The 13,190-nt window shown below is 40.0% G+C and overlaps 1 protein-coding gene across 2 annotated transcripts in view; it reads left to right on the top strand.

Annotated features, from left to right (window-relative positions):
• The window catches only part of MCTP2 (multiple C2 and transmembrane domain containing 2), a 119,487-nt gene that overhangs the window by 44,231 nt on the left and 62,066 nt on the right, over positions 1–13,190 (top strand). Inside the window, exons 10-13 of one of the 2 annotated variants that reach the window (XM_027644626.1) lie at positions 2,385–2,549; positions 4,348–4,478; positions 11,522–11,708; positions 12,426–12,519. In XM_027644626.1, the coding sequence (XP_027500427.1) occupies positions 2,385–2,549; positions 4,348–4,478; positions 11,522–11,708; positions 12,426–12,519 (577 nt within the window). Of the gene's footprint in view, positions 1–2,384; positions 2,550–4,347; positions 4,479–11,521; positions 11,709–12,425; positions 12,520–13,190 lie in introns of those variants that run through there. The other variant, XM_027644627.1, reaches the window with a different exon arrangement.

The raw sequence follows: 13,190 nt of genomic DNA, 5'->3' as shown, positions 1-13,190 counted from the left end.
GAGAGCTTTACAGCTGCACAGCCATCTGAGAAAGGAGTGCACAAGGATGTTTGCTTGGGGCCACCTGTTTTGGAAGGTCAAGGTTGATGTGTTGCAATGTGTTCCAGTAATACTGAGTGCAGGTGCTGATTTTTCCTGTGACCGTGTGGAATCCAGGGTGGTTTGGGTACCTCCCAACAGTCCTTTGAACTGTCAAGCCACTGGCTACAAGGCTGGGGTTATGTGTGTTGCAGAACTGGGGTAGGAAGATCCCCAGTGCTGAGTGACTCCCTAAAATACTGGCCTGGATAAGAAAAAAGAAAAGAATCCAAGTTTGATTTGAAAACTGAGTGATAACAACTGTCTTCTGTGTTCAGCCTGGATGCTTTGAAGAGAGATGGATGCTTTGTTTTTAAAGGAAATTGTAACGTGGATAATAAACTTTGGTGTTTTTTTTTTTTTGTGAACTAACATCAAATATCTCTTCCTCCTCTGAGGAAGGAGCGGCAGGGAGGGAAAATCCTTGCTCCTAAAGCAGCAAGTACATCACATCAAACATGACTATGTTAAATACTAAAATGTTCAAAGTACAAGCGAGATAGATAAAGGCTTTGATGGGAAGTGGATATTTCCCAGGGACATTACAAGCAATAATCCAGATGTTATGGTGTAATGCAATGAGTGTCCATGGATAGATGGGGAGCTCAAGCCAAGCAGCGCCTGCTGTAGGCCTTAGCCCTCCACTCCCATGCTGTTACGCCATATGGAAGCAATCTCCAGGCCCCCTTAATAGCCAGCTTTGGATTCCATTTTCACAGGGCTCATAGAGCTAAGTGGAGCTGTTTTATGGACAAGTTAGATAGAAGCCTTTCCAAGATAAACATCCAATTCGAAATTAGGACATACCAAGCTGCAAAATTATTTTAGGGCATATTTCATGGAAGCACTGCCATTTTTCTAAGGCGATTGCCAGACTGTAGAATGCCCTTTGATCCCTTGTGGACGTTACTCCCTTTTTTATAAAAAGGATTTTGAAATAGTTGCAGTGTTTAGGGAGGAATATATCTGCTGGGACTTTGAAGTATGTCCATGGGAACAGTCATGCTTTAGCTCTTTGGCCCAAAAGACGAACTTTAAAAAAAAAAAAGAGAGAAAAGAAATTACATTGCAGCTGGATTTATGAATCAAAATCTCGTTTTCTTTTTAAAGGTAGGAATTTTTACCCATTGCGCCAGGAAAGCCAAACGGGGTGTTTAAATAGAAGTATATTAATATGCTTGTGGGATTCAGAGTTTGGTATTTTAACCAGTAAAAAGTGAGTAAAAAATTTGTGAGTTCACCACCTATGATTTAAGAATTTTGTTGCCGGGTAATTGATCCATAAAAAGTAATCTTCAGACATCAGGTGCTTTTGCAATAGTTTTATTTAGCAACAACATTTCTTACTTGCTTTTAAAGCTAACACGTCCTGTTTTAAAGTGACTTGTGAAATCTTCTCCTCCGTCTTGCTCCCACCTGTATATGACATGATTGAAGCTCCAAAGTGTGGCGAGTTAAAAGTTGCTTCACGGGAATAAAATATGGCAGGATTTTTACTGCGAGAAGAAAAGTATAGCCTTGAGTTTTAATGTTTCCAGCTCACTCCCCCCAAATAAAGGCCTATTTAATCATCCTCTGTCCAATAAAATATTGCCGGTTAGCAAACTGTTAGCGCAGCCATGCTATGTAAGATGAAGCTGCGAAGGTAACAAATGTGGCTACCAGGTAACCATAACTCCAGATAAAGAGCCTGGTGGTGTCAGTGTTTTTTCAGCAGGCATCAGTATTTTTGATTCGTGGGCTCAGTTTCTGGAAGCAGGAGCAGCAAAGGCAGCAGGCAAAGAGCTAACGCAGACGGCGGGCGGTTGAGTGATGGAGGAGGTGGAAGATGCGTGTTCAGCCTTTCACCTGGCCATAGGCTTTATGATCATGGGTTGTCTCCCCAGAAAGGACAGACCTGCGTTTTATGGATGTAGCTAGAGACATTTTTAGAGTTTACTTTAGTTTCTCCCCTGTTCCATCTCCCCATCACTCTCCTGTGTCTTTCCCTGAGCCAAGGTAACAGATTGCTCTCAACGCTCAAGGTCTGCTCTTGCCAGAGCTCAGCCAGGTTAGCTGAAGTCGAACTTCCATGGTGGTTTAAGGTAACTCTGCTGATTTTACTGTGGTGCTGAGCCCTATCCCTTCGCAAGGCCAGCTGTAGTACAGTCAGAAAATCCATAGCAACCTACTGCCCTCCATTGTCTACTTACTCTTAGGGAAGCATGGTACCTCTCTTACTCCTGGTGATTTTATATCACACTTAACTTGAGCATGAAAATATGTTTGGGTCTGTAAACATTTTCTGATGCTGACTTGCTTTTCAGTCGAGTTTCATGCGGAGCATGCGACTCTCCGAGTCTTTGCGCAAGAACCAGTTGTGGAACGGGCTGGTCACCATCACACTCTTGGAGGGGAAGAACATGCCTGGAGGGGGCTTGGCAGAGATTTTTATTCTCCTCAAACTGGGAGATCAAAGATACAAGAGCAAGGTAAGTATTAAGGATTTTCTTAAGTTTGCTGAAGCCAGTAATGCACTTGGTGTTTTAGTGGTGTTGCTGCCTCAGATGGAACTATTCTTGATACCCTTTTATATAAGTGAGATTAAAACCAGGAGACCAGATCAGAAACATTAGTGTTTTACTAATATGCTTTACATGCTGATAGAGAAAGAGGAAGTTAGAAATATTGTGTGTATCTGTGTTTTGTGCATTTAACATACTCATCATGTTGATGGATGTTTGACCTCAATATGAAATGAAGCTACACACACCACACATGTGTTTTGTTCTTTGCAAGTACAGAAGTTGGGTTTACAATGTTAGATCTGCTGGAAAAGCAGACCTGAAATGGTTCCCAGCGCAGGGGAATTATTTTTCTTCTTTTTTTAAAGCACCTTTCTTGAAAAATGTGTTACATATAGTGGGAGCCCCTCACCACAAACAGACAGAATACTCCATGGTCTTTATTTTAATTTTTATTACTCTAGGCTGTGTGAACTTGTATGCAGTACTGTTTAATGGGAATCTAAAAAATGAATGCAGTTCTCAAAGATATACATTTCACTGCCAGTGTCTAATAATGAGAGAGGCTGTAATTAAAATAATATTCTGTTGAGAAAGCAAGAGCTCTGCATGTCATGAACTGGAAGTGCAGAGGAGGAGGAAACAAACCTCCTCCTGTACAAAACGTACAGAGCAAGTTCACAGAACATAATGTTCGGATGTAGGCGCCTCTGAAACCTGCACTCTGTCCCCCACATCAGACCTCAGACCAAGGTCAATGTTTTTTATTTGGAAAACTAGTTTTGAAAAATAACAAATGAGTTAGTTAATTTAGAATAAATGTATGTTATTCCTGTTACGATCCCTTTTTGTGTTATCCTGTAATGGTCCATAGCCCATGTTGTGAATCTGCAAGGATGGGCTGTTTGCAGTCACAGAAAATTAAGATATTTAAAATGGGGAGTCAAGTACAGTGTTGCCTGTAGTGAATTAATTACTTAAAATTTCCGTCTGGGGTCCAGCAAAAGTTGAGGGCCGGTTCCTATACACCCTAAGACTTCAAATTGGCAGTGCTTCATGTTCTTTCCTGGAGTTTATTCAAATTAAAAAGTACAGTCTCTCATGGTTCAGAAAAACAGACAAGGTGGGAGAAATCTCAGTCATCATCCAGCTAATCCTGTCTCCTGTTCTCCCAGTGACCATACTGATGTTGACAGTGGGCAGTGTAGTGTGACACGAGCTGCAAGTGATTTAAGTCCCAATCCAGTTAATACTTGGAGTAACCTGAACACATGAGCGGTCTCGCTGAACTCAGAGGCACAGTTTACAGATATCAAATTAACTGGATATTAAAAATTTCAAATCTGCTCCTTCTTTGCCTGTATCTTACACAGAAGGGTAAAAAATACTGGGTTGGGTTGTTTAATTTGTTCAAACCTGTTTCCGGGTGATTTTCCTCAAAAGGGTTATTCTTGATTTCTTCTGGTGTGTGATGTTGGATGATGACCACAGTCCGCGGGAAGTGGAGTTGGTGGGTCCATCCTGCATTTCAGAATTTCTCCAGCCATTCATTCACATCACAATTGCATATTTCTTATTGAGAGAGAGGAAAGAAAGTATTTAGGAAAATGAGCCTGTGTGATGGGCTGGGGACCTTTGGTTGAAAAGACCTTAGTAATTGATGTTCTAACACCCAGCCTTGTTCTGTAGAAGAATTGATATGTGCTTTACTGTGGAAATAAGTACTGTTTAAGAAAAGTAAATATTATAACTGCATGTTTTCTAGACACTGTGTAAGAGTGCAAATCCTCAGTGGAGGGAACAGTTTGATTTTCACTACTTCTCTGACAGGAAGGATATGTTGGACATTGAGGTCTGGAGAAAGGATAACAAAAAGCACGAGGAGCTTTTGGGAACGTAAGTTGGGTTTGGCTTAGATTTTTTTTTTTTGGGTGGGGTGGGGTAAGTATGAAAAATAATGTGATTTTTTTTTTTAACGGGTCAATTTATTTTTATTCCCAGCATCATAATATATTTCTTTCTCCTTACTGCGGTCATGTCCAGGTTATGTTTACATTATGTTTATTAAAACCTGTTAATGGGTAATTGGTTAGCCACAACCTGAATGCAGAGACACTGAAGCTGCCTCTAAAACCCAAAATGTTGTGGGAGCTCAGTGGCAGCTGTTTCTGGAGAGCCAGTGGCATCAAGGAGGCAGGATTTGTCTGTATTTATATGGTGATATTGCTCCAGATCCTGATGGTGACAGCCCAAGGATCTTTGTGCACTTTTGAGACACTGGTATCCCTTTTTTCTGTTCACACTTTGATGTTGTGTTCTTGTAGTTCTTATAAACTAATGTTTACATATGGGTCTTGCTACCTGGGTTTGCTTTATTTGGGTGATCTCCCCCCCATTGCTACAGAGGACTGATCTCTCTGAGTTTGGGTCTCCACACTCCTGCACAAGCTTATTTGGTTTAAAGCATCGTTTCTGGGGGGGCAGCCTCACTGGTCATTTATCCATCTCCTGACTGCTACCAGATCTTGTCCCACTGCATTATTCCAGTACATGTAGGGAGCCTACGAGAAAAATGGAGAGACTATTTAAAAGGACATGTAGTGACAGGAAAAGGGAGAGTGGGTTCAAATTGACAGAGAGTAGGTTTAGATTAGATATTAGGAATAAATTTTCACTGTGACAGTTGTAAGGCACTGAAACAGGTTGCTCAGGGAAGCTGTGGATGCCCCATCCCTGGAAGTGTCCAAGGCCAGGTTGGACGGGGCTTGAATCAACCTGGGATAGTGGAAGGTGTCCCTGCCCAGGGCAGTGTTTTGGAATGGGATGATCTTTAAGGCCTCTTCCAACCCAAACCATTCTGTGATTCTGTGATAACTTCAAATTCTCAAATACTGGTCTTATGCCACATTGGCAGATGAAACTTTTTGTGAGATAGCAGTCAACCTTTAATTTTGTAAAGGGAATAGAATACGTTTTTTACTCTTACATGAGAACTTGATGATTCTTATGAGTCCCTTCCAACCTGAGATCTTCTAGATTCTATAATCCCATTCCACTCTATCTCAGTTTGTACAGTGCTGTTTTCCTACTAGTAACTCTACCTTCTTCCTTCTTTTGGGTTGCAGCATTGTTCATGTTCCCCAAACTCCATCTGCACTGTTGGGTACATGCAGCAACATCAAGAACCATTTAGCTTCTGGAGCCCCTCTTGGGTCTGCTCACGCTTATTACTTGCAGGATCATTGCCACAACCTCTCAGTTTCTTGGGGGCTGGGATTCTGCCTGCAGTTGTTTGCTGTTCTCACCTGGCCAGGGTTTCACAACTTGCTGACTAAATAAGAGTAACAATAACTCATAAGAACATTCTCTTACTTTAAGCATGCAAATAGTTTGAAACTATTCACTGAGAAGAACAATGCCCTTTGGCTCTACAAATGTTTGTGGTTTTGCAAAGCAGGAAATGCTTTCTGGCTGACTGCTGTTGCTCATCACATGGAGAAGTGGCTGAAGATGAATCTGTTCCTTCCATTCTCACAGTTACTTCCATTACTTCTGATATTCTGTTTAGAGTTAAGAAACGAAGCAGTGGTTGCAGCTTGCCTCTGGTCAGTCTCCCTTATGCCAGAGAAATTCTTCCTTAGGTTTTTCCCCTCTTTTTTATTTTTTTCTACTGGTTTCTGGCGGGTGATGTTTAGTGTGGCAAAAACTATCAGCAAAATGCTTATTCTGTTCAGTATTGGTGAAGTCTGTGTGGCAGATTTACCTTAAAGTAAAGGTAAATCTTCCAGGGTAAATTCCTGGAAGTATTCAAGACCAGATTAAATGGGGCCCTGAGCAATCTGGTCTAGAAGAAGGTGCCCCAACCTGTGGCAGGGGGTTAGAACAAGATGATCTTTAAGATCCTTTCCAACCCAAACAATTCTATGATTCTATGTTGAAAGTTATTTTTGATGTCTGGTGAAGAGAAAAATTTTGCTTTTCTTGTCTTAAGCACAGTAAATTGGCTGTAGCATCAAAACAGGAAAGAAAATATACTAGTTTTTGAAAAGCAATTGCAAGAATAGGTAAACACCAAATGCATAATAACAAGTCTTTTTTTGACTGTGTAGAAACTTTTGACACCCAATAAATAATATTTTATGAAGGGTTCAAATACCGTCTAATCTGGAAAAGGATTCTATTGGAAAAACAGCATTATGAGGTGCCATGTTTATTGTCTCCATGATTTCCAAGTTGAGTTTTGAGATTTCTGGATTTCACAACATCATTGTAAGAAAGATTCTTTAGTAAAATGTTTGTGGGTTATATTCAGTCATAGCACATGCCAGTACAGCCAACTGCCCTCAAATAATTTCCATGGTTTTAAGTAAAAGGCAAAATTTTCTGGATCTGAATTAATAATTTTGTGGTCAATTTGTGAATAGAGTTAGAATTTGTTATACTCCCCTCCAGCCTGTTCAGCCTAGAACTGTGATGGTTAGACCTTTAAATATATGTATATTTTTAATATTCAAATGAAGTTGGAGATGCTCAAAGCGGAGTCAAATCTGTTAATCCAGGATGCAGAACTTTTGTGGCTTAAAGACTCCTATGAATTCCTTTAAACCCAGGATTTCATGTAGGATGGATGCCTTACAACCCTGGAACAGGTCTCTTCTCCCAGGCATAATTTGGTTTCAAGGTAAAAATATTATTCCTGAAATAGGACCTGAAGTGTCTGTGGAGACTATGGAACATGTAGAATAAGGAATACCTTGCACCTCTGGTGCTAAACACTAACACCTGGGGCGTTTGTCTGCTGCTGAATTAGTGAGGAAACATTTCATGCCACTCTTCTATCACAAAACAAACCCTCACTGTCAGTGCACATCACAAGCTAAATTATTACATTCGACCTACCTGCAGTCTCCTTAGATTTTCAGCTGGGTCCAATTGCTCTTCCTTGTTTAAAATCCTGCAGCCTTGAGTGGTTCATCTGCAGAGTCTGACACTGAGGAGTGGCTGCATTTTGGTGCTGGATGAAATAATCCCTTTATTTAGTCTGCACAGGACTGTTAGTAACGTTTATTGAGTGCTTTTTGTGTCCTTTGGGATAAGAGGCATGCTATAAACAGGAGACGATGTTAATGTATATTAATAAACAAAGGTGTTAATGTGTGCAGAATTTGTCCAGGCAAAGTTAAATTGTTTATGCCAGGGTTTTAGAGAGTGTTTCTGCACTAAGGAATATGTTTTAAAAAAGAGATGCTGCGGAATGTTGAAGGGTTTTCCTTCACATATTTACCTCAAGGAAGAGATTTTACAAAAACTGCTAGACTTAAGATCATGAGCTCTGAAACTGGAGTGCATCCAATATCTTTGTGATGAATGCCTCCAGGAAACTGTGTCTTTGCAACAAGAAACAAGCCTTATTTTAAAGGCCTTGATGTTGGGATGGAGCAGTGAAATCTACTATGACTGTATCCAAACCTTTAATTTAAATTTCACCAGGTTATAGGATGAATCAGACAACAAAAATTTATCTGTAGAATGAGTCAGAATAAGACCTTATTAATTGTCTCCCTGACACCTGTGGCATTTGAAATTCCTCTTCAAATGTTAATCATAGATGCATCTTGCTGGACCCTGTGGTAATGATTCTAACCTCTTTTGTGAAGGGTTTTTCAAGAATTGTGCCGGGGCTAGTAAGAGGCTAAGCTCAGCACCTTTTAGTGAAATTTTAACATTTGATTCCCAAATGTACTGTGTAGTGTTCTCAAGTAATATTTCTCTGCAAAATGAATAAAAAGGGGGGAAAAGTAGCTACAGATGAGGGCTGTAAGTCAAAAGAATAGCTTTAAATGAAAACTAAAGCTGTGGTGTAATCCTCTACAGGACTAGGGGTTAATGCAGAGGTGCAGACCTCAATATTGATCAAGAGGAGGAAGGAAAGCATTTAATTAATCGTGGTTAAAAAAAAGAAAAGGTGCTACATTTGTGTGCACAATGCACTCAACTTGCATAACAGCATCCCCTACAGATCTTACATACAGCCACGTGTGTGAAAGATTATACCTGCATTTAATATGTAATGTAGCAAAAGATGACCACAAACAGAGCTATTCTATTCTGAAATAGGATTAGTGTGTTGAGAATTTAACTTGGGAGATCATTTGCATCACGTAAAATACAAATAATCTGAAAGTTTTGCCCTTTGCATTCAGATCAGACAACCTTTAAGCAAAAAGTAGATTACCTCCATTAGTTTTATTCTGTGCCCATCATGATAGTCTCTTACCACTTTCCTCTGAAATAATTATCTGTAATAAAGTCTTGCAGATAGAAAGCTGAGAGAGAAGGAAAGGAATAGTTTCTGTTTCGGGAGGATGAGGAAAGCAGTTTGGAAATCATTAGACTTGTTTTAATAGTGTAGAGGCATTTGGGTGGAAACTGCTGAATTTATAGAGTAAATTGAGTGTCTAATTGTTTTACCAAGCTGCATTCTTTTCAGTCTGATCAATTATGTTGTATAACCTAAATGAAACAGATTCTTTTTTTTTCTTAAGCCTTTTACCATTTGCAAGTGCAAATGTGGATTTTCAATTCCTCACAAGAAAATACAGAGTGAATTTTGCTTTCTCTCACCTTGAGTGAACACAGATGTTTTAAGGACGTTGGTTTGCACAGAAATCGGACATCATTTGAGGAAGAAATGCTTATACACCATCTCCTGCTGTTCTCCCCTCCACATGTGAATCCTTCCTACCCCCACATCCTTATACTCCATCTTTTCTTTGAACTTTGGCTATTCAAATTCTTTTACTAAGAGAAACAACTCCAATATGCCAAAACAAGCTAGAATTATATTTAACTTTGCCTTTGAGATATGAGAGATTTCTGAGGTTATCTATTGGTAGGAGATGCACCATTTTCTGAACAAGTTGTCTTTTCTCTCTTACCCCATGGAAAGTTTTTAACATAAAAAACAAATTGCAGCTTTTCCCAGTTGTGGACTGTGTTGAGTGGGTGGTGTATGAAATGCTGACGTGGGAGACATGGCCTCTATTGCCAGCTGAACCACAGACCAGCTGGGAGACCTTGAGATTTCCCCTCTCCTTCCTTCAGTTTCTTCATTTAAAAAAAAAAAAAACCAAAACTAAACCCCAAGATAATGATACATTCCCCTTTTTGTACTGATACCCAAAGTATGAGTGAAACTGCTGTGATCTGAGGTGCAGTGGTGTTAATGCAGCCAAGGTGATGTTGACCTCCAGTGGGGAAGTGATAAGGTCTTTTTCTCAAATAAAAATAAGGTCTTTTTCTCTCTCTTTGTTGTTGTTTTGTTTTCCTTTCTGCTGTAACTTTTCCTGTCATATCTTTCTGAGGAGTCTAGGCGTAGCAATGAGTTTAAAACGCAACCTCTCACACTTGGAAATGGTGTTGAGAGGCAGCCTACGCGCCGAGCCGTCTTGGTACTCTGCCTGGTTTATTTTCTTTCTCTTTCAAAGCACTTGAAAGCAGTTAATAAGAGTAAACTTGAAACCTGTTGTACATCCAGTGCAGTGTACAGCAAAGAGCACACTTAAGGCAAAGTCATTCCTGTTGATTGTGGTCAGAGGAAGCTTAAAGAGTCATGTTTTAATACACGGTGCTACTGGATGACTTTCAAACTCATCAGAGCAATGGCTTTTACTTTATAACGCTGTTTCTTGGGTTTTCAGGCTGAAATGTTTTGAGATTTTTTTTTTTTTTTCACCCCCTTTAGCATTCACAGAAAATAGGCTGTTAAGAAGCGGAAAGCATGCAATTTATAGCAGATGGGTATAAACTGCTCCAGCTCTACTACTGGAATGGGATCAATCAGGAACACTACATGCACCATTTACCCAGAAGAAACCCACCTGGGGGAGCCCTGTGGAATTTTAGCCTATTAAGACAACACCTTAACAAGTTTAGTTTAAATAAAAACTTGTCGGCAGGCATTAAGCGGAGCAAAAGCTCTCGCTCTCCATCATCCGCTCGCCGTCTCTTTGAGAAATGTGACTCCTCTTGCAGTGTGGCAACGAACTCCCTCCTTCCTAATTTTTCTTTTTTTTTTCTTTTTCTTTTTTTTTTTCCTTTTTCATCTGTAACTTTTGTTCAGCCTGTCCTTAAAAGCCAGGCCCCACAGAGGTTCAGAAAAGTTCCACTCCATTTGCTGGACTTCTAAATAGAAGGCATTTAGCCGAGCCAAGTGATTAGGCTTTTTGTTGGGTTTAACCGCTCCCTTCGTGTATAACTGGCTGCCTAGTGATCTCTCTGCTTTAGCCCATACTCATCTTCTATTATTGTCTCTTTATGAATGTTTTTCCTTTATCGTCCTTATTTTTATTTTTGGGGGAAGTATCAGGTTAATGATACATATTATGTGCAGGGAGTGTGGGGGGGAGGACTTTTAAGGCAATCCTTTCCTTTGGGAAATAGTACACTGAAAATGTAGCTCTAGTAAGGCTTGTAAAAGAGATTGGGGCATACAGTATAATGTAGCATAAAATGGAGAATGTGACTTTAAAGAAACTAATCTATTTTAGGCTAATGTTTTAAATTTTGCGTTTGCCCCTTTTCTTTTCCCCCAGGTGAAATAAAATTGTGTTTCGAATCCATCACAAAACACTGGGGGATTTTAGAGGGGAAGTGAGGCAGGCCAGAGTTAAGGTTTCCTCCTGTACTTGCAGCCCATAGCTCTTGCCTCTCCTTACCAGTAGTCAGACCAGAAAGCAAAACTTGACAGTAAGTGAGACAGAAATTGGCTAATTGTTTTCCCAATTTTAATTTTGGGATTTTTTTTTGCATTCTTTTCATCCTGAACAAGCAATAAGTTTTGATGCCTCCTTGCTACTAAAATCAATATAAATGTTGCTTCATAATTTTTTTTTCCCCCATCTCCTTTTTCTTGTTAACACTTGACAATGTTGTTCTAGGTGCCAAGTTGACATTACTGCCCTGCCCATGAAGCAGACAAATCGCCTAGAGCTGCCTCTGGAAAAACATCCAGGGTCCCTGCTAATGCTGATTGCTGTTGCCCCATGTACAGGAGTATCTATCTCTGATCTGTGTGTCTGTCCTTTGGGAGACCCCAGCGAACGGCAACAGATTTCTCAACGTTATGTGAGTTTGTGGGGTTTTTTTGGTTTTTTTCTCTCCTTTAGTTTTGAAAGTAGCCAAAATTGCAGGAAAAAAATAAATTCTCCAGTCATGATAACGTCTCCTACCAAAGAAAACTGTTATGTGGTAGAGTTATTACATTTAGAATGACAAGGAGATGGGCAGAGCAGATAGACCCAAGCAGTTTGGCTGTTTGTGTTTGTTGAGTTTTAAACTAATGCTATTCTTTGCAAATTTGAACTGTATTAAGAGATTATCATGCAGAATGAGACGCTGAATATCATTAAGAGATCATAATATACTTAGCTTCATTTCCTCCTTTGGGGAGGTTATTTTCTGGGCTTTCAACTGTTGGAAGATAAAGCTATATGATGGCTTCTGCATCCTCAAAAACTGGCCAAGAAGGAATAAGTGTATCTCAGTGTGCCAGGAGAGGTTCAAATTGAATATTAGGAAACATTTCTTCACCAAAAGGATTGTCAGGCGTTGGAACAGGCTACCCAGGGAAGTGGTTTAGTCATCAATGCTGGAGGTGTTTAGAAGATGTGTAGATGTGGTTTAGAGGTGGGCTTGGCACTGCTGTGTTAATGGTTGGATTCAATGATCTCAGAGCTTATTTCCAGCCTAATTGACTCTGTGATAAGTTATTTAGTAGTTCAATAGTTTCTGTTTCTTACTGAATTACAAACAAAATATATCTTTATACTTTCCTCCTTACAGTGTATAAAGAATTCCTTTCGGGACATAAAGGACATTGGCTTCTTACAAGTCAAAGTTTTAAAGGCAGTGGACCTGTTGGCAGCAGATTTTTCAGGTATTTTGTTTCTGTTTTGCATCATATGATGTTATAATATATTGCAAGTGATTGTTAGATTTTGTGCAGTACTGTCAGTGGATCAAGGAAAAGTAAATCTTCCCATCATTTCTCCAGCTGTGAAATCTGCCTTGGGGAACTGAGATACCAATTGGTTTTGAATGCCAAAAGTATGTGGGAAGGTCCAGTGGATGAAGGTCTTAAATTTCCCTTTAGATCTGAGCAATATGACAGATACCTTTACAATAGCACATCATGCTAAGTGTTTTTTCCAGCAGGAATATGTAAAATAAGTGTTAATATAAAGTGATGGTGCCTGCAAAGCACCTGCAAAGCAAAGCCTCTCCATCTTTTATCAGGTGTCTTGTGAGTTTGGAGCAAAACTGAAAGATTTTGGGGGTGTCTGACATGGTGCTGGGTGTGTGGGTTTGGGTGATGCTGCAGGCTGTCACCTGAAAAAGAAAGCTTGTCAGCAATGGGGGTGTGAGTGTGATGGTTTCTCTCACAGCTTATATGAGGCTTCAATTTGGAATGACCCTTGTGGTGCTCTTACTCCACAAAAAGGATGGATTTTCCATTGAGCTGTACCTCAACTTGTGACTGGTCCTGACAGCAATGGACACTAACACCTTTTAAAACCACAACTTTATATTGTCCCTCCAGGGAAGGTC

This window comes from Corapipo altera, unplaced genomic scaffold (genome assembly GCF_003945725.1).
Source record: "Corapipo altera isolate COAL_440 unplaced genomic scaffold, ASM394572v1 50, whole genome shotgun sequence".
Lineage (NCBI taxonomy): Eukaryota > Metazoa > Chordata > Aves > Passeriformes > Pipridae > Corapipo > Corapipo altera.
This window is presented reverse-complemented; position numbering and strand designations above follow the sequence as displayed.